Source organism: Pongo abelii, chromosome 19 (assembly GCF_028885655.2).
Source record: "Pongo abelii isolate AG06213 chromosome 19, NHGRI_mPonAbe1-v2.0_pri, whole genome shotgun sequence".
Taxonomy (NCBI): Eukaryota; Metazoa; Chordata; class Mammalia; order Primates; family Hominidae; genus Pongo; species Pongo abelii.
In genome coordinates, this window is record NC_072004.2 from 56022872 (window position 1) to 56050324 (window position 27453).

The following is a 27453-nucleotide window of genomic DNA, read 5'->3' on the forward strand; positions in this document are numbered from 1 at the left end:
TTGAGCCTGGGAGGTGGAGGTTGCAGTCAGCTGTGGCTGTGATCCCACCACTGTACTTCAGCTTGGGCAACAGGGTGAAACCCTGTCTCAAAACAAAACCCAAACTCAAGACATTAAAATACTTTGAAAAATAAAGAAAGGACTGTAGAAATAGAAATTACTTTTACCCAAGTGTGGTGGTAAGTGCTTGTAGTCCCAGCTACTCAGGAGGCTGAGGCGGGAGGATGACTTGAGCCCAGGAGTTGGAGTCCGGCCTGGGTAACATGGGAGACCCCGTCTCCTTAAAACAAACAAACAAAAAACCTTGCTTTTAAATCATAATTATAGCAAACACCACTCTGGGAATCTGCCCACATGGATGGCTAAGAATGGAGCTGGCTTTTCCAACCCTGTGATACAGGGAAGAGTAAAGGCTGCTCATCTATTTAAATAGCAAAATTTGAGGTTGTGGCCTTGATTTTCTGTTATCTTCCTTTCTCCATCAACTACCTGTGATCAGGGCCGGGCGCGGTGGCTCACACCTGTAATCCCAGCACTTTGGGAGGCCGAGGCGGGCGGATCACGAGGTCAGGCGATTGAGACCATCCTGGCTAACACGGTGAAACCCCGTCTCTACTAAAAATACAAAAAATTAGCCGGGCGAGGTGGCGGGCGCCTGTAGTCCCAGCTACTCAGGAGGCTGAGGCAGGAGAATGGCGTGAACCCGGGAGGGGGAGCCTGCAGTGAGCGGAGATCGCGCCACTGCACTCCAGCCTGGGCAACAGAGGGAGACTCCGTCTCAAAACAAACAAATAAACAAACAAAAACAAAAAACAAAAAAAACTACCTGTGATCACAAGATGAAACAAGTATGCTGAAGCTTGGACTTTTGCACTGATTTCTACAGAACGTAGTGGTTCAGAGCCAGAACGCCTCTGCTGCCCGCTCTACTTCCTTGTTTCCCTTGACAAATTACTGAACCACCCTGCCTTAATTTCCTCATGGGGTTGTTAAGTACAACACATGTGAAACAGGCCTGAAAATAATGCCTGGTACAAAGCAAACAATCATTATCAAAAGTTGTAGTAATCCACTGTGCTTCCTGGTACAGGGCACGACAGAGTTCCCGGGAGCTAATCTTGATTGCTGGTGCTCCGTGTGGTTGTTATGTACAAAGAAATTACCATGGAGGGAACTTGGAGGTGGGAAAGGGCTGGTGCAATGGGCAGAATGAAGAGGTGTCTGAAGAACCAACAACGTTAGGCTAGGCAGGAACATCTGGCAGCTCTCAGAGAGGTTTAGCAGTCCTTACTCAAGTGCAAGTGACTGTGAGGTGCACTAAAGAGTGAAAGGCAGAGAAAGGCCTCCTTGCCTTAGTCTTGGCCTTCATCTTTTTAACTAATGAAAAGAAGCTGAGTGCTCGCTTTGGCAGCATATACACCAAAATTGGAACAATATACGGAAGATTAGCATGGCCCCTGTACAAGAATGACACTCAAATTTGTGTTCTGTATTTAAAAAAAAAAAAAAAAAAAAAAAAAAAAAGGCTGGGCGTGGTGATTCATGCTTGTAATCCCAGCACTTTGGGAGGCGGAGGCGGGTGGATCACCCGAGGTTGGGAGTTCAAGACAAGCCTGGCCAACATGATGAAACCCCGTCTCTACTGAAAAAAATACAAAAAATTAGCCGAGTGTGGTGGCATGCACCTGTAATCTCAGCTACTTGAGAGGCTGAGGCAGGAGAATCGCTTTGAACCTGGGAGGCGGAGGCTGCAGTGAGCCGAGATTGCGCCACTGCACTCCAGCCTCGACAACAAGAGTGAAACTCCGTCTCAGAAGAAAAAAAAAAGTTGGGAAAAACATGGTTCTCCAGGGCCGTGGCAAGCCAGGCTTCTGCACTACTGCCAAGAGGAGTGAACTTGAGCTGCTTTTTGTTTCCTCCACACAACGTGGTGAGGAGCCAAAGGAAGACAGTGATCTAAGTCATTCCCCACCTTCAGGCGGCACCATCCCTGTTTTCAAATCCCTAACTGCCTCACTCCCCTAAAGCATTTTTTCCCCACTGGAAACAGACTGGAACACAATTAAGCAATGTTGATCACTGCTTCAGTCAAAAGTGGTCTGAAGGGAAAAGCTGATGTGTTTTGTCCCTCAAAAGGGATAGATGGCCTCGAAGGAAAATGCCACATTTGGATTAGATTTGTGGTAGGGGAGGAGTGACCTGCCAAGGGCTCCTTGAATAAACAAAACTGTTCCTCAAAGGGCTTTGGGTGGAGGTCATCAAAGCAAGTTCACAGAAAGATCCTCCTCCCTGGTAACTCTCCAGAGATGGCTGACTCTCTGCTTACATAGGTAGCTCAGGGGTCCCACTTGAAGTCAGTTGCCCAGAATAAGCCAGAGCCTGCCCCCTCAAGAATTCAGGAATGTGGTTTCCAATGCAAATAAAGACTAAATTGTAGAAACAGTGCTGGAGTGTGTTCAAGCCCTCCCTCTAGGTCCTCTGAGTCATTTGGAAATGGTTAACAAACAGGTTGGACACCTGGGTTGATTACTGCTAAAGGGGATTTCCACACAAACCCTATACTGTAAAATCATCCTCTTGCCTTCCCAAAGCAATTCAGTTCCACTTTCTAGACCGAATGTGCTTTAGATTCCACATGTCCTAAATCAGATCCTAGGGTTCCTAAATTAGAGCAGCAACTGCTGCTGACACAAAGAAACAAGGAGCCAAGCAACTTTGTGCTTAAAAAAAAAAAAAAAAAAAGTTTATTTTAAATTAAGAGGAACAGATGTCCAATGTTTCAAAAAGCCACACATTTGTGGATTTGGCTGACAAACTCTCTAAGCTGCATTTTATTTCTGTTCCCATAGAGTCAGCCAGCCACTTGCAACTGACTCACTTCTCTCTGGGCCACAGTTTGGGCCAGTCTCCTGACTACAGAATTAGAATCCAGCTATCAAATGAATCCAGGGTGCTTGGGTGGAGAGCAGGTGTTAAAAGCCATCTAAAGCCACCCCTTCCCTGCTTTAATTTAGGAGTATCAACACCCACACAGCAAACTGCAAGGCTAGTGGGTCAAAGAGAATGAGCAAACAGTTGGCACCTGCCAATCCCAGCGCCACACAATTTTAAAGGCAATGAGTAAGCAGCTGCCTGGAACAGGTTTTTGTATAATCCTTCTTAAGAGTACTGGTTAAATATGCAAATACACACAGGTTATTTGCTGCAATTCAAGGCCTCACCCCCAAGGCAAATGCATTACCTCAGGTGAACTCTTGGCCTTGTTGGGAAGGGATAGGATCCCTAGCTCCTGTCCACCAGACACAAATGACTCAGTTGCTTCTAAAGTTTAAAGTACATGCTGTGCTTTCTTTTCTTGTTGTCTTTGAGAATAAATAAATTTATCTTCAGACACAAGGGTTTTGTGTGTAGTATCTCATTTATGTTGTGTAAATACTGGAGAGGCTTCAATAAATGTTAGAGATAAAATGTTACTTGGCTTTTCAAAAACTTTAAACTCCTGCTTAGTTTTAATTTTTTGTAGCACCTCGAAAAATTATTTATGAATAAAATGAATCAGTTGTTTGTATTTTTTAATAGAAATGAGACTCTCAGGTCTATTGAGGAAGATCTTGCATGCCATCAATTTTTTCATGGTTCAAAACCTATTTACCCAGCAAATCTCACTGTATTTTCTAGACTGAACTTGTAACAAGTATTAAAAGCCGATACTCCCTTTTCTCCTCTTTACCTTCCAGATTTTTTAGTATTTATATATATATTTTTTGAGGCAGGGTCTGTGTCACTCAGGCTGGAGTGCAGTGACACAATCACGGCTCACTAATGAGGTGATCCTCCACCTCAGCCTGGGACTATAGGCACATACCGTCACACTTGGCTAACTTTTAAATATTTTGTAGAGAGGTCTCATTATTGTCCAGGCTGGTCTCGAACTCCTGGGCTCAGGAGTGATTTGCCTGCCTTGGCCTAACAAAGTGCTAGAATTACAGGCATGAGCAACCGTGATAACCAATATTCTTTATAATGAAAATAAATTAGAAAATGGTCAATATTTTCAGGTGGGAAAGTTAAAAAACTATTTTTGGTTTTAAATTCTTCAGTAAATTTTTCACTTATCAAAAGTTTGACAGAGTATCTGCTAGAAAACAAGAGCACATATGCTAAGAAAGCATTTTAAAATATATCTTTGTTTCTGGAGGAGTGAATGCAATGTTGTGAAATTCTTGCATGTATATCAGATGCTTTTTTTTTTTTTTTTTTTTTGCGAGATGGTGTCTTGCTCTGTTGCCCAGGCTGGAGTGCAGTGGCACGATCTCGGCTCACTGCAACCTCCGCCTTCCGGGTTCAAGTGACTCTCCTGCCTGTTTCCCGAGTAGCTGAGATTACAGGCATACACCACCACGCCTGGCTAATTTTTGTATTTTTAGTAGAGATAGGGTTTCACCATGCTGGCCAGGCTGGTCTTGAACTCCTGACCTCAAGTGATCCTGTCTTGGCCTCCCAAAAGGCTGGGATTACAGGCATGAGCCACTGTGCCCGGCTCAGTCTTTCATTGGGAATGCCCAGCATGGTGGCTCACACCTGTAATCCCAGCACTTTGGGAGGCCAAGGCAGGATCGCTTGAGCCTGGGAATTCAAGACCGGCCTGGGCAAAACATTGAGACCATGTCTTTACAAAAAATTAAAAAATTAGCCAGGTAGGGTGGTTCATACTGGTCCTTGCCAGGGAGGCTGACGTGGGAGAATTTCTCAAGCCTGGGAGGTCAAGGCTGTATAGAGCCATGACTGTGCCACCACACTCCAGCCTGGGTGACATAGTAAAACCTCATCTCAAAAAAAAAAAAAAAAAAAAAAAAGCTGGGGTGGTGGCGGTGCATAACTTTTATTGCTGTACTTTTACTAAACTCTTTTTTTGTTTTGTTTTGAGACGGAGTTTCACTCTTGTTGCCCAGGCTGGAGTGCAATGGCAAGATCTCAGCTCACTGCAACCTCCGCCTCCTGGGTTTAAGCGATTCCTGCCTCAGCCTCCCGAGTAGCTGGGATTACAGGCATGTGCCACCATGCCTGGCTACTTTTTTGTATTTTTAGTAGAGACGTTATTTTGCCATGTTGTTTAGGCTGGTCTCGAACTCAGGTGATCCGCCCACCTTGGCCTCCCATAGTGCTGGGATTACAGGCCGGAGCCACCATGCCCGTCCCTATTTATTGAACTCTTGGCCTAAAAGGGATCCTTCTGCCTTGGCCTCCGAAAGTATTGGGATTATAAGCATGAGCCACTGTACCCAGCCTATTTCAGTACTTTACATGTTACCAGATTTATTCCTTAGATAAACTGTTCTTCTATCTCTTTTATTTTTATAGATGAAAGAAACTGAGGCTCTTTTAAACTTTCTCAGGTCACAAACAATGTAGAAGAAACCTGAACCGTCATTAACATAGACTATTACACACAGGGGAAAATGGGTTTTAAAGTAATATATATGGAAAGGCTTTTTGACACTAAAAGGTTGGGAATCTCTATGACCTCCTTACACATGGGTCAGGCTAAACAATTCGCCTCAGGGTACATGAGCGCAACTGGTTATTTTACTTAGTGCATGATCCATACTCAAATGAGTCATTGTTGAATGACTGGTGAAATGACAAAAAGCCTCATGTTGTTCTACTAAGGCTATGGATAGCACAGAGCACACTGGGGGCAGAGGCTGAGCACTCGATACTGCATATGTTTCAATAATTAACTAGTGTATTTAAGAAACTTCATTCTAGGTGGGCACGGTGGCTCACGTCTGTGATCCCAGAACTTTGGGAGACTGAGGCAGGTGGATCACCTCAGGTCAGGAGTTCGAGACCAGCCTGACCAACATGGCCAACCCCGTCTCTACTAAAAATACAAAAACTAGCCTGGCGTGGTGGTGGATGCCTGAAATCCCAACTACTCCGGAGGCTGAGGCAGGACAATCGCTTGAACCTGGGAGGCGGAAGTGGCAGTGAGCCGAGATTGTACCATTGCACTCTAGCCTGGGCGACAGAGCGAGACTCTGTCTCAAAAAAATAAAAAAATAAAAAAACTTTATTCTAGCATTCATAGGGAATGGAGAGGTGGCCACTATCCAAAATGAAACTAAAAACCTCTTTCTTCCCAGACTCATACTCCAGATTATGCATACACAGAATACAGAAAACTATGGGAAAACTGGACATTGCACATTTTCATGTGACATGGTCTGTTTTTTTGTCTTGCTCTGTCACCCAGGCTGGAGTGCAGTGGCGCCATCTCAGCTCACTGCAACCTCTGCTTCCTGGGTTCAAGGGATTCTCCTGCCTCAGCCTCCTGAATAGCTGAGATTACAGGTGTGCACCACCACGCCCGGCTAATTTTTTGTATTTTTAGTAGAAATGGGGTTTCACCATGTTGGCCAGTCTGGTCTCAAACTCCTGACCTCAGGTGATCTGCCCGCCTTGGCCTCCCAAAGTGCTGGGATTACAGGTGTGAGCCACCGTGCCCGGCCGACATTGTCTGTTTTAAGGGAGGTATTCCTCAGCTCTTCGGTGATAAACTGCTGATATATTGCACTGCTTGACAGTCACCAAGTTGGAACATGATAAATACTGCAGATGTGTAAGGCACAAAATGAGACTTATACAAAGTAGAGATGGAATCGCAAGAATTCCCAAGCCCTCTTTTTATTTACAGTGATACCAAACCATCTACTTGCAAATTCTCTGGTCTCCCATCAGCTGGAATTAAGTAGGTACTGTGTATCTTTGAGATCATGTATTTGTCTCCACTTTGGTGGATACGAGAAAGGAAGGCACGAACAGCTGAAAAAGAAGGGTATCACACCGCTCCAGCTGGAATCCAGCAGGAACCTCTGAGCATGCCACAGCTGAACACTTAAAAGAGGAAAGAAGGACAGCTGCTCTTCATTTATTTTGAAAGCAAATTCATTTGAAAGATAGTGCATAAACGGTCATCGTAAGTCAAACGTATCAATTAGACCTTCAACCTAGGAAACAAAGGTTTTTTTTTCTATTTAATAATACACCACACTGAAATTATTTGCCAATGAATCCCAAAGATTTGGTACAAATAGTACAATTCGTATTTGCTTTCCTCTTTCCTTTCTTCAGACAAACACCAAATAAAATGCAGGTGAAATAGATGAAACACGACTAGAGGCTGACTTAGAAATTTATGCTGACTCGATCTAAAAAAAATTATGTTGGTTAATGTTAATCTATCTAAAATAAAGCATTTTGGGATGCTTTTCAAAGAAGGTCAAGTAACAGTCATACTGCTAGAAAAGTCCCTGAAAAAAAAAATTGTTAAGAAGTATAATAACCTTTTCAAAACCCACGATGCAGCTTAGTTTTCCTTTATTTATTTATTTATTTGTGGTCATGAAGACTATCCCCATTTCACCATAAAATCCTCCCTCCGTACTGCTGCCTTATGGCACAAAAGACTCTAAGTGCCACCAGACAGAAGGACCAGAGTTTCTGATTATAAACAATGATGCTGGGTAATGTTTAAATGAGAACATTGGATATGGATGGTCAGATGAAAGATACCAAAATGTCAGACAGCCCATCGACTGGTGTTGCCATGAGATTCAACAGTCAACATCAGTCTGATAAGCTACCCGACAAGGTGGTACAGCCATGGAGATGTCACGATGGTAGGCAAGACAAGCAGACATTCAGGCAGGATTTGATAAAAAAAAAAAAAACAAAAACAAACCAAAAAAACCAGGCATTTCTGGCCTGTTAAGATCGAACCCCAATTCTATTCTATTCTGACATAATGCTCATAATGCTCCTAAAGGAAAAAAGTAAAATTGTTTATTTTCCTCCCAAGCAAAACAAAATGAACAAGTTCAATCAAAAACATCCCAATGGAAAAAAATCACATTAAGAATAAAACACTTACAGAAAGGCGAGAAAACTGGGTTACATATAAATTTGTGTCTGTTGAAACCAGAGTACACGCTAGAAAACATTAACACAGATATGACAGAATGTGGTTTTTTTTTAGAAATGGGTAATTTCTCTCTCCAGTATCCTTTCACTTGTATGAGATATCTCTCCTCTCCTGTTTTCACAAACCAAGAAATCCCCAGGTAGGCCAATCCCAGAGGTGCCATTTAGCAGTATGCAGCAGCCCAGCTTCAGCATAACAAAACATGCCTTGGTAGTGGCTCTCTCATGCAAATAAAAGAAGGCTTAAGAAATTCTTGTTGTAGGTGGATTAGGCAAGGCAGCCATTCAGCTGGTATAAGCTAAAAGTAAAAAATCAAAACGCTCAAGAAAATGGACACAATTTTGGAATGATTAAAGATGTCTTTATAAAGTTTTTTTCAAGACTTCATTCTAAATACACAGAATAAAAAATGGTGTCAGCTCACTTGTAAGACACCAACCAGATTTTCCTTATACTGTCTCAAAATTTAAAGATCAATTTCCCCAGAGGGTGTGCAATGCATCATAAAATGGCCCTTTTTTGAGGGTGGGAGAGGAAGGGTCGGGCAGGATGGAATATTAAATTGTAACATGATAAACATGCAAGACTGTTATCCAATCTAGATAATTTATATACATTTTGATGACTTAGGAAAACAAAGCAATCATTTGTGACAAGCCTAAAAAGCTTGACATATTTAACATACTTAGGAACTTTTTCTGTGTGGTGGGAATTCTCTAATTGTATCATGTGGGCCTTTTGAAAGTAACAAACAGAAGGCCAGCCTATTGCAAGTTTGCTGCTGAACATCACATTCCACCCTAAGAAAACACAAGGTGGATTGGATCGAGGGTGGATACCTTACCTTAGCACAGAAGGAAAAAGTATGTCAGTGCAAAGTATGGACTAAACTGCTTTCAGGAAAAACGTTGTAAAAATTGATACAGGTTGGAAAAGGGAATTTTCCTTCCTGGCTTGGAGTCCTCCCAATTTAAGGCAGAACCCATCCACTCCAATTTCTGCAGTTTAAAACTTTCTCTACTTATTTAGTTTTCTCCTCTGAGTTCAACCGCTGCTGGATTCGTTTGGCATAACTTTGTGCCATGGAGTTAATGATAGATAGGATGAAGTAACACACCATGACAACGACCAACTTTTCAAACATCCAGGACAACCAGTTTTCTCCCTGTAGAAATAAATGCAGAACAATGCAATGAAAAAGGCTTCATTAGTTCAGTAGCAAAAAGAGGATCATCTATAATGCTTGAAGTGTGTAACTTATAAAACCTAAAGAATTAAAAATGAAAAGTAAGCAACCCTAGCTACTCCGAAATCTCCACTCCTCTCCTTTTTACACCCAACTATCAAGATTTCACTTTGTTGGATGTAAAATCAGTGTTGAATCATACAGTTTAGAATGGGGTGAGTGTGAGGTTAGCTCTTCTACTAGGACCTAAGAATAAACTCTTTGATTAAACTCAACTCTGAAGTCGCCATGCAGATACTCGTGAGTACTGTCAAGACAGTTAAATATTTTTGTTCCAGTATTAGGAGCTGTTTTTAAAACACACAAATGTATCTGTTTCTGATGTCATGTTTGGTCAACTGAGGGCAGCAAAGGTCCACAAGAAGAGTGCAAGGCCATTAAAAAAACAGTGCTCCGGCCGGGCGCGGCGGCTCACGTCTGTAATCCCAGAACTTTGGGAGGCCAAGGCAGGCGGATCATCTGAGGTCAGTTCAAGACCAGCCTGGCTAACATGGTGAAACCTGTTTCTACTAAAATACAAAAAATTAGCTGGTGTGGTGGCGCGTGCCTGGAATCGCAGCTACTTGGGAGGCTGAGGCAGGAGAATCACTTGAACCCGGGAGGCAGAGGTTGCAGTGAGCCAAGATCGCGCCATTGCACTCCAACTTGGGCAACAAGAGCGAAACTCTGTCTCAAAAAAACCCAAAAAAACAAAAAACAAACCAAACAAAACAAAACAAAAAAAACCTGTGCTTCCCTCGAGTTTCCCATTTCAGGTTATTGCTTACTCATCCTCTTCTAGTCATTTCCCTTTGCCTCAGAATCGTTTACAGAAAAGACAGTCTAAGTTTTAAAGTTCAGCTATGGTAAGAGCCTTGGTTTATTAAAAAATTATCATTTTCCCACGGGTGAAAAGAAAAATAGAGTGAAAATCAAAGGGAGATATTCAAGTCACCTCAGTAAGTGTAATACTTTGTTATACTGTAAGTTTTAACTTTTTAATCCACTTGGGAAGTATATCTACCAATACATCATTTAAGATCAAGGCAACAACTCATTCTATGTAACAGAACCATTACTTTCCATTGGCTCTACCCTTGTTTTTGGGAGAAGATGTACAGAGGTTACACTTTCTAGTTTAAGACAAAGACAAATTTCCCAGTAGAGCATACACAGACGCTCAACTTCTGTCAAGGAACACTGGCAAACCAACCTCACTTATTTGCCTAAAAATGTGAGTGAGAGCTGTGAATGTAATTTCAGCCCGAAACTTCCCAGAGGGGAGAAGAAACCGGATTAAAGTCTTACCTGTGGTGTGCCCATTTCGCTTTTGTGGTGAAGCTTCTGCCGTTGAGCCTCCAGGTACTCCTGAAATGGCTTCTGCAGAGATGGACCTATGCCGGGGACAGCACTGGAAGCAGGGTACAGTAGCCCAAAGAAAAAGACACATTTGGGAAGAAAAGCAGGAAAAACATTAAAGAAAATGCACTTACCACCTGGACTCAAAAGGCAGGGATTGGATAGGAAGAGGAATAAAATATAAAAATCAGAAAACTGCTGAAATTCTGCGAGCTCTTTTTAGTTAAAAAAAAAAAAAAAATTTACTCCTTCTAACAACCCTTAAAAAGCAAAATCTCTCCCACCAACATGTCTGGGAGAAACCAAGAGCTGTAAATCAGGAACCGCTTCCAGCAAAAGAGCTAGTCCCCAGAGTAAGGCCAGCTCAGCTGATGCTGTACTCTGGTGTGGCACAAAGAATAAAATGAATGACTTCTCAGAAGTCCCACATTTATCACCACCAGTTCCTGTAAGAACTGGTTTGAACCAATTAATAAGGAAATGACTTATGCTTGTGTCATCCCTAGTTAAAAAAGAAACTGCCCGCCCTCTCTCTGACTTGTCCCCTCTTCTCAGAGGGGGCGGTCTTTCTCAATCTAAGTCCTTATTAGGACAATCTGTGCGTCATCCTTATCCAAAAAGAATGCATTAGCAAACTTGAGAGGCACCTCCCACTAGTCAGAAGTCAGTGATTAACAAAGGAACAAAGAAGGAACTATGAACTTTGAATCCTTTCATGGTTTATGGTAGACGGTTTGCACAGAAACTCCAGTACATTAGTAACAACTTGTTCTGAGATGATTGGGATAGTGATCTTTGATAAATTTATGTACTCGGAGCTCCTTCTCACCCAGAATACATGGAGGCAGTGCTGTTAAACCGGTTTGGCAACTGTAGCTAACAGGCTCCTGTTTTAGACATGCTTGCAGGCGTTTTTAAAAACGGTAGCTTGAGGCAACTTAGAAAAATCAAACATCTCTATTTTCTGTACCTTTTTAGTTTCTTATCTGTCACATAGGGCTAAGGACGTAAATAAGTTCAAACTCTTTCTTAGAGCCAGCCAAAGAGATTCCAATATCTATTTGCAGCACTGCCTAATGCTTGTCCTATTAAGTATACTGACTCAAATCCACTTCACTTCACTTCTTTTTTTTTTGAGACAGAGTCTCGCTCTGTCCCCCAGGCTGGAGTGCAATGGCACGATCTCAGCTCACTGCAACCTCCACCTCCAGGGTTCAAGTGATTCTCCTGCCTCAGCCTCCCAAGTAGCTGGGATTACAGTCGCCCTCCACGACGCCCAGCTAATCTTTGTATTTTTGTAGAGACGGGATTTCACCATGTTGCCCAGGCTGGTCTCGAACTCCTGACTTCAAGTAATCTGCCCACCTTGGCCTCCCAAAATGCTGGGATTACAGGTGTGAGCCAGGAGCCTGGCCTCACTTCTCTTTTTTTTTTTTTTTTTAAGACATAGTCTCGCTCTGTCGCCCAGGATGGAGTGCAGTGGTGCGATCTCGGCTCACTACAACCTCTGCCTACTGGGTTCAAGCAATTCTCTGCCTTAGCCTCCCAACTAGCTGGCATTACAGGCGCTTGTCACCATGCCTAGCTAATTTTTTTGTATTTTTAGTAGAGATGGGGTTTCACCATCTTGGCCAGGCTGGTCTGGAACTCCTGACCTCATGATCCCCCTGCCTCGTCCTCCCAAAGTGCTGGGATTATAGGTGTGAGCCACCGTGCCTGGCCTTCACTTCTTTTCTAGAACAATTCCTTGCTGCTTTTTATAACAAAAAGCAGGAATAGAAGAGTTTTTGCTATTATATTTTATCAGATGCTAACACATCCCTAACTTCTGGCTGATTCTTTTCTTTAATCCTATTTATCTATCAGTCACCAAATACTTAATTGACGCCTTTTGCTGGGAAAAAAGCCAAAAAAACCCAAACTGCCCACAAGGAACTTAAAATCATTTATGGGGATTTGGATTCAAAACATAGGAAGATGCGCACACGTTGTGTGCGCGCACACACACACACGAACTGATCTGTGAACAAAATAATTTACAATTCAATATTAAAGTTTTTGGTACAGAAGATATATACCAAAGGAATTGGAGGGAGAAAAGAGAGATCAGTGAGGGGTGAAGTTGTTAAAAAGTCCTTTAGGCCATGTGCGGTGGCTCACGCTTGTAATCCCAACACTTTGGGAGGCCAAGGTGGGAGGATGGCTTGAGCCCAGGAGTTCAATACCATCCTGGGAAACATGATGAAACCCTGTCTCTACAAAAAATACAAAAATGAGCTGAAGATGGTGGCATGTGCCTGTAGTCCCCGCTACTCAGGAGGCTACAGTGAGAGCCCAGGAAGCTCAGGGCTGCACTGTACTCCAGTCTCGGTGACAGAGACCCTGCCTCACAAAAAAAAAAAAAAAAAAAAAAAAAGGATTCTTTAATGAATACTGAAGGATGTACAAAAGGCCTGAGCAGACATATATAATAAATGTGAATAATGCACTGATCAGACCAGAAGACCTGTGACAGACATCAAAGATGCTGTGAACAATCGAGAGAACTCATTACCTTCAGACTAGCCTCTCACTGAGCCACCGCTCCTGGCCCTGACTTTTAAGTGGACTTATATTAGGGAGGCAGACTAGTAATCTTTCCTTATATATTACAGGTGGGAATGCAAATAGCTCATCCATTTAGACTAGAAATAAATGACATGAATATAACAAATATATAAAATATTTTAAATATTTAATATATTATATATATATATAAATATATGTATTTTTGTGTATATAAATATATGCACAAAAAGGTTGACCTTGAAAACTGCAAATTTATGTGGTCGGGCGCAGTGGCTCATGCCTGTAATTCCAGCACTTTGGGAGGCCGAGGCGGGCGGATCACCTGAGGTCGGGAGTTCGAGATCAGCCTGACCAACATGGAGAAAACCCGTCTCTACTAAAAATACAAAATTAGCCGGGCATGGTGGCACATGCGTAGAATCTCAGCTACTAGTGAGGCTGGGGCAGGAGAATCGCTTGAACCTGGGAGGCAGAGTGCGGTGAGCCGAGATCATGCCATTGCACTCCAGCCTGGGCAATAAGAGTGAAACTCTGTCCCCCCCAAAAAAAAAAGAAAAGAAAACTGCATATTTATAAGAACTTTCCTTTTCATAAATCAATTTTTTCACTTTAACAGTACTCTGGCCAGGTGCAGTGGCTCACGCCTGTAATCCCAGCACCAGGGGAGGCTGAGGTGGGCAGATCATGAGGTCAGGAGTTCGAGACCAGCCTGGCCAACACAGTGAAACCCTGTCTCTACTAAAAATACAAAAATTAGCTGGGTGTGGTGGCACACACCTGTAATCCCAGCTACTCGGGAGGCTGAGGCAGAAGAATCGCTTGAACCCAGGAGGTGGCGGTTGCAGTGAGCTGAGACCACGCCATTGCACTCCAGCCTGGGCGACAGAGTGAGACTCTGTCTCAAACAAAACAAAACAAAACAAAACAAAAAAACAAAACAGCCTGGCCAACATGGTGAGAAACCCTGTCTCTACCAAAAAGACAAAAATTAGGCCGGCTGTGGTGGTTCACGCCTGTAATCCTAGCACTTTGGGAGGCCAAGGCGGGTGGATCACCTGAGGTCAGGAGTTCAAGACCAGCCTGGCCAACATGGCGAAACCCTGTCTCTACCAAAAAGACAAAAATTAGACCAGCCACGGTGGTTCACGCCTGTAATCCTAGCACTTTGGGAGGCCGAGGCGTGTGGATCATCTGAGGTCAGGAGTTCAAGACCAGCCTGGCCAACATGGTGAAACTCCATCTCTACCAAAATACAAAAATTAGCTGGGCATGATGGTGAGTGCCGGCAATCCCAGCTACTCGAGAGGCTGAGATGGGAGAATCACTTGAACCCAGGAGATGGTGGTTGCAGTGAGCCCAGATCGCACCACTCCACTCCAGCCTGGGCAGCTCAACAAGACTCCGTCTCAAAAAAAAAAAAAAAAAAAAATTAGCTGGGCATGGTGGCAGGTGTCTGTAATCCCAGCTACTTGGGAGGCTGAGATGGGACAATCACTTGAACCCGGGAGATGGTGGTTGCAGTAAGCCCATATCGCACCACTCCACTCCAGCCTGGGCAGCTGAGTGAGACTCCGTCTCAAAACAAAAAAACAAAACAAACCCCCCCCCTCCAAAAAAAAAAGTAGCCAGGCATGGTGGCACATGCCTGTAATCTCAGCTACTAGTGGGGGCGGAGGCAGGAGGATCTGCTTGAACCTGGGAGGCGGTGGTTGCAGTGAGCCAAGATCATGCCACTGCACTCTACCCTGGGCAACAGAGTGAGACTCCGTCTCAAACAAAAACAAGGCTGGGTGCGGTGGTTCACGCCTGTAATCCCAGCATTTTGGGAGGCTAAGGCAGGCGGATCACTTGAGGTCAGGAGTTCAAGACCAGCCTGGCCAACATGGTGAAACCCCGTCTCTACTAAAAATACAAAAAATTAGCCAGGTGTGGTGGCGGGCACCTGTAATCCCAGCTACTCGGGGGACTGAGGCAGGAGAACTGCTTGAACCCGGGAGATGGAGGTTGCAGTGCACCATTGTCCTCCAGGCTGGGGAAAAAGAGGGAAACTCTGTCTCAAAACAAAACAAAAACAAAAACAAAAACAAAAATAAAAATAAAAAACAGTACTCTAAGTTGTCATTTAAATCTACCAGGGATAGCCATAGTCAAGCCATTATTTAAGAGAAAATTAAGAACCAAGACCCAAATGTTAGAAAGAGTATAATGTTTTTGTTGTTTAGGGAAATGAAGAAGGGACTGGAAATAATAATTCTAGATTCCCTTCAAAATAATTTGAAAAGGTAAATAATTTGCCATTGTAAGTCCATTAAGAGATACACTTTATGTACCCATAATAATTTTAAAAAGACATACACTTTAGCTGATAGATACATTTTAGCTGATAGAGTACATCATATGAAGTGTATTCACATGATGTATAACTTATCTTGAGGATAATGCTGAGATTAATATACCAATTTGTTATGTGTCTCTATGTAGGTTTCCATGAAAGACTAGGAAAACAGATGAAAACAGACAAGAGGTTAAAAGTTTTATTTATTATTATTATTATTATTTTTCTTTTTATATTTTGTAGAGATGGAGTCTCACTATGTTGCCCAGGTGGGTCTCAAATTCCTGGCCTCAAAAGATCCTCCCACCTTGGTTTCCCAAACTGTCATCAAAATTTTAGTTACTTGTTTTTCATTTCTCTACCTCTACAATGACTTAGGCTACTGATGCCTCAGCTTCAACAAAGTACTCTTACACTATAGTTTGCTTAATTATCACTAAAGCTATTTTAGTAACGGTCTAGATAAAAATAGAAATTACAGCTCTCACTCTTAACATGCATTTAAGGCAAACAATAATGCCAGCTCTAAATACCACCCGTCAAGTTATTCTCAAGCAGCAGACCAGAAGCAAGAGTCCATTCTGACATTTAAGATTAACTTAAAGTGCACACACGGGGTAGGAGTAATAATTTGCAACACAGTTCAAAGGCTTTCTATAGTTGGTTTGGGAAATACCCTAAATGCCATTCTCCCTAAGCCATTACATTCTTGCAACCCTGTGCACCTTGCTAAAGATGCTAATCTGATCCCATAGTTAAGTTGGGGAAGTCCTCCAATTTGCCCTTAAGCTCTGATTAAATTCAAAGAATTACAATTTCGCTCGGGCATGGTGGTTCATGCCTGTAATCACAGCACTTCGGGAGGCCGAGGCGGGCAGATCACCTGAGGTCAGGAGTTTGAGACCAGCCTGGCCAACATGGTGAAACCCTGTCTCCACTAAAAATACAAAAAAAAAAAAAAAAAAAAAAAATAGCCAGGTACGGTGGTGGGTGCCCGTAATCCCAGCTACTCGGGAGGCTGAGGCAGGAGAATCGCTTGAACCTGGGAGGCAAAGGTTGCAATGAGCCGAGATTGTGCCACTGCATTCCAGCCTGGGCGACAGAGCGAGACTCTGTCTCAAAACAAAACAAAACAAATAATTACAATTTTGTGACATAGAAGAACATAAAGTAGGAGGAGAACAAACAGACATAGAATTATTTTTTCAGTCAACTGCAGGACTAAAATATACCTAAACTAGCTATGTAAGTAGGTACTTGCTCTAGGTGAGAAAGCCTTAGAAAAACAAAAAAAGAAGTAGGTTGGGCACCATGGCTCAGGAGTTCGAGACCAGCCTGGGCAACATGACGAAATCCTGTCTCTACTAAAAGTATAAAAAATTTAGCCAGGCGTGGTGGCACGTGCCTGTAGTCCCAGCTACTCGGGAGGCTGAGGCACGAGGATTGCTTGAACCTGGGAGGTGGAGGTTGCAATGAGCCGAGATTGCACTCCAGTCTAGGCAACAAAAAAAAAAAAAAGAAAGAAGTTGATCTCATTTGCTTTTCCTTGCTGTGAACCTTGAACACAGTGGATAGAAAAATCTTAGTGGGTAGTAGTATCTTCATATTTTTATTCCTGGCACAAACTTAACAGCAAATATAAGATTAAAAAAAATTTTTCCACCGGGCATGGTGGCACATGCCTGTAGTCCCAGCTAATTTGGAGGCTGAGCAGGAGGCTCTCTTGAGCCCAGGAGTTGGGATGGAGGCTTAGTGAGCTATAATCACGCCTGTGAATAGCCACTGCATTCCAGCCTGGGCAAAATAGTGAGATCCTGTCTCCGAAACAAACAAACACATTTCCAACAAATGATGCTAGTGGCGATTTTTACACTTTTGTTATTGTTAACTTCTGTTAAAAAAAAAAACTCAGGAATGCAAATAAAAATTTTTTTTAATTTAAAGAAAAAAACACAGACTCGAAACCTACTCAGAGCTCAAAATTGGTTTCATGGGAACAATATTTTCCCATGCTTACATACCTAGAATCTGTTAAACAGACCTAAGACAAACTTCTTGGCAAGCTTAAATATTGTTAAAAAAAAAAAAAAAAAATCCATTCAAAATAACATTTGGGCAAAATTCTGCCAAGAGCCTTTGTCAAATTGCAAACAAAATCTATTATTTTTCTATGGTTTTTAATATATATGTTACTCTGCTTCTGGAAATCACTTATGTGACAAGAAATCTGTATTTTAGGCTGGGTGTGATGGGTCATGCTTGTAATCCAAGCACTTTGGGAGGCTGAGGCAGGAGGACTTGAGGCCAAGAGTTTGAGATCAGCCTGGGCAACATAGTGAGACTCCTGTCTCTACAAAAGTTTAAAAAACTAGCTGGGTGTGATGGCAAGTGCCTGTAGTCCTAGCTATTCAAGAGGCTGAGATGGGAGGATCCTGTAAGCCTAGGAGTTCAAGGTTAAAGTAAACTAGGATTGAACCACTGCACTCCACCCTTGGTGAAAGAGCAAGACCCTGTCTCTCTCTCAATAAATCAATAGATTAGATAGATAGATAATAAATAAATAAGATCTGAAATCTGGCCAGGCAGGATAGGGTGGCTCATGCCAGTAATCCGAGCACTTTGGGAGGCTGAGGTGGGAGGACTGCTTGAGTCTAAGAGTTCAAGATCAGCTTGGGCAACACAGTGAGACTCTTGTCTCTACACCCACACACAAAATTAACCAAGTGTGGTGCACACCTGTAGTCCTAGTTACTCAAGAGGCTGAGTGGGGAGGACTGCTTGAGCCCTCCTAGGAGGTCGAGGCTGTAGTGATCTAAAATCACACCACTACACTCCACCCTGGGCTACAGAGGGAGAACCTGTCTCTTAAAACACAAACAAAAAAGATTGATTCACCTTGTTGTTTAGCCCTATTTACAGAGTGTATACTTAAAGTCTAAGCAGTTGAAGTCTCTAAGCCTAAGAATATTTTACCAGCATTAATAAAGTAAATTTTTTATTTAATATAGGCTCTGCTCCTTTCTCAAATACTTTTTTGAGGATCTCAGCATTAATGTGGGCATATAGGTTATATTTACCCTCCTGAAAAACATTCTGACATAAATTCTAGTAAGGAGGCAATAGCCTCTTTACAAAGAGTAATAAGCCTTTTTTCTTAGAAAAAAGTCTGGGCACAACAGTTTTTTACCTTTATTTCATTGTTTGTGCTGGGTTAGTATTCCCTCTGATGATTAATCACAAAGTCTAAAGAATCTCAGGGTGTCATAAGTCACATCCCTGAAAGCTTATAAATGAAAAAAAATTTTTTTTCAAGAGAAGATTCAGGTCAGGGTACTATAAAAAGAAAAGGGTGCTCAGCTTGGTGGCTCACTGTAATCCCAGCACTTTGGGAGGCCAAGGTGGGAGGATCACTTGAGCCTATGAGTTCAAGACCAGCCTGGGCAATATAGTGAGACCTCATCTCTACAAAAAATTTAAAAATTGGCTGAGCATGCTGGCATGTGACAGGAGGTGGGATGATCACTTGAGCCTGGCAGGCAGAGGTTGCTCCAGCCTGGGCAACAGAGCTAGCCCCTGTCCCCGCCCCCACCAAATCTGGATAGCCCAACTTCAGGAGACTGAAAACCTGTGCCCAGAGTTATAAAATTTAATTATGTTCTAAATGAATATCAGGGTCTTTAGAATTTTCTTGATTGAATGAGGACCACTGTATGTAAATCAATACATCAAATTTATCCTCTGACCCTGGAGAATTCTATCAGTTGAGATTTGGCCCAGGAGCACAGGAGTAGACTCCTATATAGAAAATGATCCTGTTCTAACTGAAGCCAACAACCGCCTCTTCTGCTGAAGAGGCTGAATTTTACATTTAAGGCACTAGTAGGATACACTTTCAGGAATGAAATTAAAGCCCTTCCCTATCCTACTCCCATTACAAGCTGATCTGTTATGTGTACAAAAGAGGCAAAGAGGGTGTGGGAGAAGATGAGCAACAAGACAGCCTAGCAATTCCCTTTCTCGGTAACAGTCTTGTAAATAATTCTCCATCTTCAGAAATGTGCACATTTTAGTCAAACATTATAGAGTTAAATTTTCCTTCCTACCCCCTAGGCAGTGATCTAAACAGGCTTAACGGCTAGTATTTTAATGAGTTGTCATTTCCTGTCTGATAAAGATTCTCACAGTATTTAACCACCAGTTTCCCTGGGGACCAACCAATACTAGAGCTCTATTCATAGTGACTCAGAATGGACCTCAGACTCTTGCCCTTATTCAAAAATGACAGATTGCCCTCCACATGAAACTGCCTTTCCTAGTAAGGTAGACTGCTCGGAAAAGGGTGGGGGAGTTTATCACGCAATCTTTCTGAAGAAGCCAAAGGCCATCATGCTGACTCATTAATATTTACAGCGTTTCAGCCCTTTATTAATCCAGAATAAGTAAATGAACAGGTGCTAACTGAAAATAAACTCATATTTAACCTAGTAAAAAAGGATCTAGTTATCCTGTGTGACTGGAATGAAAGTGTTATTATCTTTGCCATTTAACTGAACAGAACACATGAATCTTTTTGTTTTGTTTTGTTTTGTTTTTGGAGTTGGAGTCTGGCTCTATCACCCACGATGGAGTGCAGTGGCGCAATCTTGGCTCACTGCAAACTTCACCTCCGGGCTTCAAGCGATTCTCCTGCCTCAACCCCCTGAGTAGCTGAGATTACAGGTATGCGCCACTACACCCTGCTAGTTTTTGTATTTTTAGTAGAGACAGGGTTTCACTATGTTGGCCAGGCTGGTCTCAAACTCCTGACCTTAAGTGATCCGCCTGCCTTGACCTCCCAAAATGCTGGGATTACAGGCATGAGCCTCTGTGCCTGGCTGAGTATATGAATCTTTGAAGCTGATACTATAAGAAAAAACTGGTAACTGATGTATTCTACTTGCTTTGGATCTGAAATGTGGTAGCCCCCTAATTATGTTTCTTTACATCCAGGATCTTGGAATGGCACCCCAACATAAAATAAATTCAGGATGAAAATCACACACTATACTAGAAAATCTAGGGCTTTCTCATATATACAAGTTTGGACTGACAGTCTCTGGCACCTTCTAAAATTCGTTGTGATTTGACCCCAGGATCTGGGATTAAAACATCTTGAATTTCATTCACATCTGTGCCCTTTCAAATGACTAAAACCTCTTTTGTACTTAAGTTAGTCCATTGTACGCGGAGTGGTATTATGAACACATGACACCATGGGTTTCTTTCTGGCTGTGTAGAAGGAAGACCATGCTTTCTCCAGGTGTATTTTATCAGGTATATTGTTTCTACTGCCTTACAGCATATTTTATCACAAAATAATCTGCAATTGCCCTAGCTTTTGGAGATTTAGCATTATTTTCTGTAAGAATCAGATTGGAGGTTAGACCTCCTTATCATTAGCAGCTACTCTTTGAAATAAGCTAACATTAAAGAGAAGCTCTAGAGAACAAAACCTCATTTCAGAATGCAGACTTGAGCAGCGGGAGAAAAGCAGGTATTTGTGCTGATGAATGTGGCCAGAGCTAAAGGAGTGGTCTATAAGAACTAGGTAAAACTGATTGGTTGCCAAAACAAAACTCTGTTAAAAATCAACTGATTGCTTTTATAGAAAATGACAGACTGGTGGCAGCTTTTTTTTTTTTAAAGAGGTTGTGTCTCTTGCCTCAGCCTCCCAAGTAGCTGGAACTACAGGCGAGTGGCACTGCACCTGGCCCCAGTGGCGGCTGTTTTTTTGGGAACAGGATCTTGCTCTGTCACCCACCCAAGAGTGCAATGGCACAAACACGGCTCACTGCAGCCTTGACCTCCTGGGCTCAAGCAATCTTCCTGCCTCAACCTTCCAAGTAGCTGGGGCCACAGCAGCTAATTTTTAAATTTTTTTCTAGAGATGGGGTCTCGCCACGTTGCCCAGGCTGGTCTCAAACTTCTGGGCTCAAGCAATCCTGCCTCCCAAAGTTAGAACTTAGAACTCCCAAAGTTCTAAGATTACAGGTGTGAGTGGTCCCGGTGGCAGCTTTTTATAGTGACAGATCTGCACTGGCTTGAAGACTCACTGAGTTCTAAAACTTAAAAATCAGGCCGGCACAGCGGCTCATGCCTGTAATCCCAGCACTTTGGGAGGCCGAGGCCTTCTGAGGTCAGGAGTTCGAGACCAGCCTGGCCAACATGGTGAAACCCCGTCTCTACTAAAAATACAAAAAACTTAGCTGGGCGTAGTGGCAGGCACCTGTAATCCCAGCTACTCAGGAGGCTGAGGCAGGAGAATTGCTTGAACCGGGAGGCGGAGGTTGCAGAAAGCCGAGATAATGCCACTGCACTCCAGCCTGGGCAACAGAGTGAGACTCTGTCTCAAAAAAACAAAAAAGTAGGCCGGTCACGGTGGCTCATGCCTGTAATCCCAGCACTTTGGGAGGCCGTGGCGGGTGGATCACGAGATCAGGAGTTCGAGACCAGCCTGGCCAATATGGTGAAACCCCGACTCTAGTAAAAATACAAAAATTAGCTGGGCGTGGTGGTGCACGCCTGTAGTCTCAGCTGCTTGGGAGGCTGAGACTGGGTTCAAGCAATTCTTCTGAATTGCTTGAACCCAGGAGGCAGAGGTTACAGTGAGCTGAGATCACGCCACTGCACTCCAGGCTGGGCGACAAAGCAAGACTTGGTCTCAAAAAGCAAAGAAACAAAAAAACCAAAAAAGTGACAGTATTGGCAGGACACAGTGGCTCATGCCTGTAATCCCAGCATTTGGGGAGGCTGAGGCAGGAGGATCGCTTGAGCCCAGGAGTTCAAGATCAGCCTGGGCAACACAGCGAGACCCTGTCTCAAAAAAGAAAAAAAAGTATTGATTGAAATTCAATCTCACTTAAAAAAAGTTATGATCTCTGTCCTCAAGGAACTCTATCTAGAAGGATGCTGGGAGAGGGGGAAAAATGCACTTAAATGTACACTACAGAAACCAGTAGGTTTTTCATTAAAAGTAACCACAGTAGTAACTAGCTACAGCTGCACACAGGTGGATGCACGTGTGCACAGGAGAATAGACAGAATTCATGCTGCATCCCTACCAAATTCACACAGCAGCTATTTGAAACTGGTGCTCTAGTCTAAATTTCCAACTTCCAGCAAATGACCTCACTGGCTTCCAGAGTGCTCCCTCAGGAGTGTACCCCTTCTCTGCCTCAAAACATCTTGGAGTCTTCACTCCAGTTTTCAAGAAAGAACTGGTTCATGACGATAATCAATCCACTCCAGATTGATCCTATCTCAACCATCTCTTATCATTTATATGAATTTAACTTCTCTGTAATAGTACCTCACGGGTTTTGTTATGGATATGAAATGAATATTTATGTAAAGCATCTGGCATAGTGGGTGCTTACTGAATGTTAATTTCCTTCCCACATCCTTCCCTTTCTTCATTTGTATTTTCTATCTCTAGCATTTTACTAGAGTTTTTCCCTCAGCCTAAAATACACACTGGTCCCTCCTATTTAATGAATGAATTAATTCATCTGGTCAACAAATATTTACAAAACAATTACAATGTGTCAGACATGACTTTGGCTTGACCCTTCCTCTAGCCCACAATTCCATGTAATCCAATATATTTGGGTTTTAATTTTCATCATGCTACTAAAATGCTCCATTAAATGGTCAACGGTAACTTCCAAATACAATGCACCCATTTCTCATCTAACAGTCTAACTCCGGAACTCCTGTTTTAATCTTTATGCGGTCTCCCAATATCCATAACAAACATATAGAAAGGTTAAGTGTCAAAAGAGAAGGATATATAAACTACCACGAACATGAAGAGAAAGGGGTTTTCCCAAGCTGCAGAAAGAGGTTGTGTTAGACTGTATAACTGAGTCTCGGCAGCTGGGGTTTAAACCCTATGTTAAGCCTTAAATTCTATCCTTTCGTCAGATAATACAAATGTTGGGGTTCCACACTTCCATAACTCTTTCTGATTATTTTCAATGATCAAAGTCAAAGAGAATCAAATACATGGACCATTTTATATTTTAAAATGAAAGGACAGATTTTCTTTCTGTAGAATAAAAAGTCCAGGCCCACGTAGCTTATTCTGACCACTTTCCATACAGTGAGGAATAAGAAACAACATTCGGATTCAAGCACTTAATTACTCACTGGTTAAAATGATCTCTCTTGCCACAGGCAAGCCTGACTCTGAGGTCAAGCATCAAGTTAGCTCAGAAATAGGAGACAGCAAAGAAGAGCATGGAACATTCTGTATCTGGTAAAAAGTCCCTGTTCCAGCCAACACCATCCCCCAGCCCTCAAGTTCAATGATTGAGTTATGGAAACTTTTCTTGTGTGGTAAAACTGGGGACTTTGTCTTCCAATAAGACCCTGGCAACATGACAATGAGCCAATGTTCTGCATATGGTTTGCTGCGAGTCATATGCTTAATGTTGTTTTCTGGGAATTCACATCCCCTATTTGGTGAGAATATGGGAACATGTCATTTTAATCATAACTTTAAAAGTCAGATTTGGTTATGCTCTTTAAGAAATATGTACAGGTCTCTCCCACTGGAGAAAGTCTAAAATTAAATAAAAATTAGTATTAAATTGTAATCAAAAAAAAAAAAAAAAAGGGCTGGGCACAGTGGCTCATGCCTGTAATCCCAGCACTTTGGGAGGCCAAGGCGGGCGGATCACGAGGTCAGGAGTTTGAGACCAGCCTGGCCAACATGGTGAAATCCTGTCTCTATTAAAGACACAAAAATTAGCCAGGCATGGTGGCAGGTGCCTGTAATCCCAGCTACTCCGGAGAATCGCTTGAACACAGGAGGCAGAGGTTGCAGTGGGCTGAGATTGCGCCACAGCGCTCCAGCCTGGGCAACAGGACAAAACTCTGTTTCAAAAAAAAAAAAAATCACAACTAACATAATGTCTTTTGAGCTAGAAGTTCCCTAGTTCTTTGGTTCTATCACCTGACTTTGGGTCTCGCCATGTTGACCAGGCTGGTCTCGAATTCCTGAGAATTCAACCGATCCATCTGCCTCGGCCTCCCAAAGTGCTGGGATTACAGGTGTGAGCCAACATGCCAAGCCAATTTTTTTTTCTTTCTTTTTTTTTTTTGAGACGGAGTCTTGCTCTGTCACTCAGGCTGGAGTGCAGTGGCGCTATCTCGGCTCACCACAATTTCCACCTCCTGTGTTCAAGCGATTCTCCCACCTCAGCCTCTTGAGTAGCTGGGACTACAGGCAGCCATCATCACGCTTGGTTAATTTTTGTATTTTTAGTAGAGAGGGGGTTTCACCACGTTGGCCAGGCTGGTCTTGAACTCCTGACCTCAGGTGATCCACCCACCTCAGCCTCCCAAAGTGTTGGGATTACAGGCGTGAGCCACGGCGCCTGGTCCTTTTTTTTTTCTAGAAGGAGTCTCCCTCTGTCACCGAGGCTGGACGTGCACTGGCACGATCTTGGCTCACTGCAATCTCCACCTCCCGGGTTCAAGTGATTCTCCTGTCTCAGCCTCCCGAGTAGCTGGGATTACAGACGCCCACCCCCACGCCCGGCTAATTTTTTGTATTTTTAGTAGAGATGAGGTTTCATCAGGTCGCCCAGGCTGGTCTCAAACTCCTGACCTCAGGTGATACACCTGTCTTGGCCTCCCAAAGTGCTGGGGTTATAGATGTGAGCCATCATGCCCGGCCCCAGCCAAAAGATTTTTGATACCCTTTTTTTTTTTTTTTTTTTTTGAGATGGAGTGTCGCTGTGTCGCCCAGGCTGGAGTGCAGTGGCGTGATCTCAGCTCACTGCAAGCTCTGCCTCCTGGGTTCATGTGATTCTCCTGCCTCAGCCTCCTGAGTAGCTGGGACGACAGGTGCCTGCCACCATGCCCGGCTAATTTTTGTATGTTTAGTGGAGATGGGGTTTCACCATGTTGGCCAGCATGGTCTCGAATTCCTGACCTCAGGTGATCTGCCCAAAGTGCCGGGATTACAGGCGTGAACCTCTGCGCCCGGCCAAGGATTCATTTTTCATTCTTCCTTGCCTTATTATCTCATAATTTTATTTTAAATTTGAACTGCTGCTGGCTTTTTTCTTGCTTGTCTTTTGATTTTGTTCTCTACCATGACAAGTTATCTCTCCTTTATTTGTGACTGCAAGGTTTTAAATATCCTTCAAAAGACTGTATTCTGAAGTTTACTAATTTAGTTTGATGATTTGCTATGACATTCAGGGATTTTTTTTTTGTTTTTGAGGCAGAGTCTCGCTCTGTCACCCAGGTTGGAGTGCAAGTGGCATGATCTCGGCTCACTGCATGATCTGCCTCCTGGGTTCATGTCATTCTCCTGCCTCAGCCTCCCAAGTAGCTGAGACTACAGGTGCCCGCCACCATGCCCGGCTAATTTTTTTTGTATTTTTAGTAGAGATGGGGTTTCACCATGTTAGCCAGGATGGTCTTGATCTCCTGACCTCGTGATCCGCCCGCCTCAGCCTCCCAAAGTGCTGGGATTACAGGTGTGAGCCACTGCCCCCAGCCCGATTTTTTTTTTTTTTTTTTTTTTTTTGAGACAGAGTCTCACTGTCACCCAGGCTGGAGTGCAGTGGTGTGATCTCGGCTCACTACAACCTCTGCCTCCCAGGTTCGAGCAATTCTCCTACCTCAGCCTCCCAAATAGCTGAGATTACAGGCATGCGGCACTACGCCCGGCTAATTTTTGTATTTTTAGTAGAGATGGGGGTCTTACCATGTTGGCCAGCCTGGTCTCAAACTCCTGACTTCAAATGATCTACCGCCTTGGCCTCCCAAAGTGCTGGGATTACAGGCGTGAGCCACCATGCCTGGCCCATTCAGGGTTTTAACAGTGTGAAGGGGAGAACTAACAATTAAAGGAGAATGTTTATTTTCTTTCTTCCTTTCTTTTTTTCAAGAATCAGTGTCTCACTCTATCGCCTAGGATGGAGTGCAGTAGTATGATCATGGTTCACTGCAGCCTCAACCTCCTGCCTCAAACAATTTTTCCACCTCAGCCTCTTGGGTAGCAGGGACTACAGGCGGGTACCACCATGCCCAACTAATTTGTTAGTGCGTTTTTTTGTAGAGACAGACAGGGTCTTACTATGTTTCCAGGCCAGTCCTGAATTCCTGGCTTCAAATGATCTAAAGGAGAATGTTTCTACAGCAGGTTAGAGACAGGGTATCTAGTGAGGAAATCCAGCTGTTCACCTCCTCTTTTCTGAAATAAAGTACTAATCTATTAATTATGATATGAAAACATATATTTGGGTCTACTAAAAATTTGTTCTCTTTATTGAACTTAATCTCCATTTTAGGTTTGGTGAGGCAACTTATTAATTTTCATTTGAACACTTGTATTTAAAAGCATTTCTGGCCGGGCATGGTGGCTCACACCTGTAATCCCAGCACTTCGGGGGACAGAGGCGGGTGGATCACTTGAGGTCAGGAGTTCGAGACCAGCCTGACATGGTGAAACCCCATCTGTACTAAAAATACAAAAATTAGCCAGGTGTGTTGGGGCCCACCTATAATCCCAGCTACTCAGGAGGCTGAAGCAGGAGAATTGCTTGAACCCGGAAGGCAGAGATTGGAGTAAGCTGAGATCACACCACTGCACTCCAGCCTGAGCGACACAGCAAGACTCTGTCTCAGAAAAAAAAAAAAAAAAAAAAAGTATTTCCTACTTCAAAACATAAAAAAACCAATCATGTCATGCTCAACTGGAGAATCTGATTAAAAGATAATGTTATTAATGACAAAGACTAAAAGGATACCCTTTGGGATCTGATAATAAAGCTTTACTAGCATCTGCTGAGTCTAACTATTTATACTGTTTAATATATTATCTAGAAAAGAATGGCCGGGCACAGTGGCTCATTCTTGTAATTCCAGCACTTTGGGAGGCTGAGGTGGGCGGATCACCTGAGGTCAGGAGCTTGATATCAGCCT

The 27453-nt window shown here is 43.1% G+C and overlaps 1 protein-coding gene and 1 non-coding gene across 4 annotated transcripts in view; one reads left to right on the forward strand and one right to left on the reverse strand.

The window, feature by feature from the left end:
• The first annotated feature begins 1395 nt into the window (after positions 1-1395).
• Positions 1396-1497, forward strand: LOC112129748 (U6 spliceosomal RNA). Its single transcript, XR_002912106.3, has one exon. It is a non-coding gene; the product is annotated as a U6 spliceosomal RNA (small nuclear RNA).
• Positions 1498-6671: 5174 nt separating this feature from the next.
• Positions 6672-27453, reverse strand: part of VMP1 (vacuole membrane protein 1) — a 136515-nt gene continuing 115733 nt past the window's right edge. For 2 of the 3 annotated variants that reach the window (XM_009236469.4, XM_054535180.2), the window contains 2 exons: positions 10518-10620; positions 6672-9149 (listed from right to left, as the gene is read on the reverse strand). In XM_009236469.4, the coding sequence (XP_009234744.1) occupies positions 9006-9149; positions 10518-10620 (247 nt within the window). In that variant the 3' untranslated portion in view covers positions 6672-9005. 3 annotated transcript variants of the gene reach the window in all.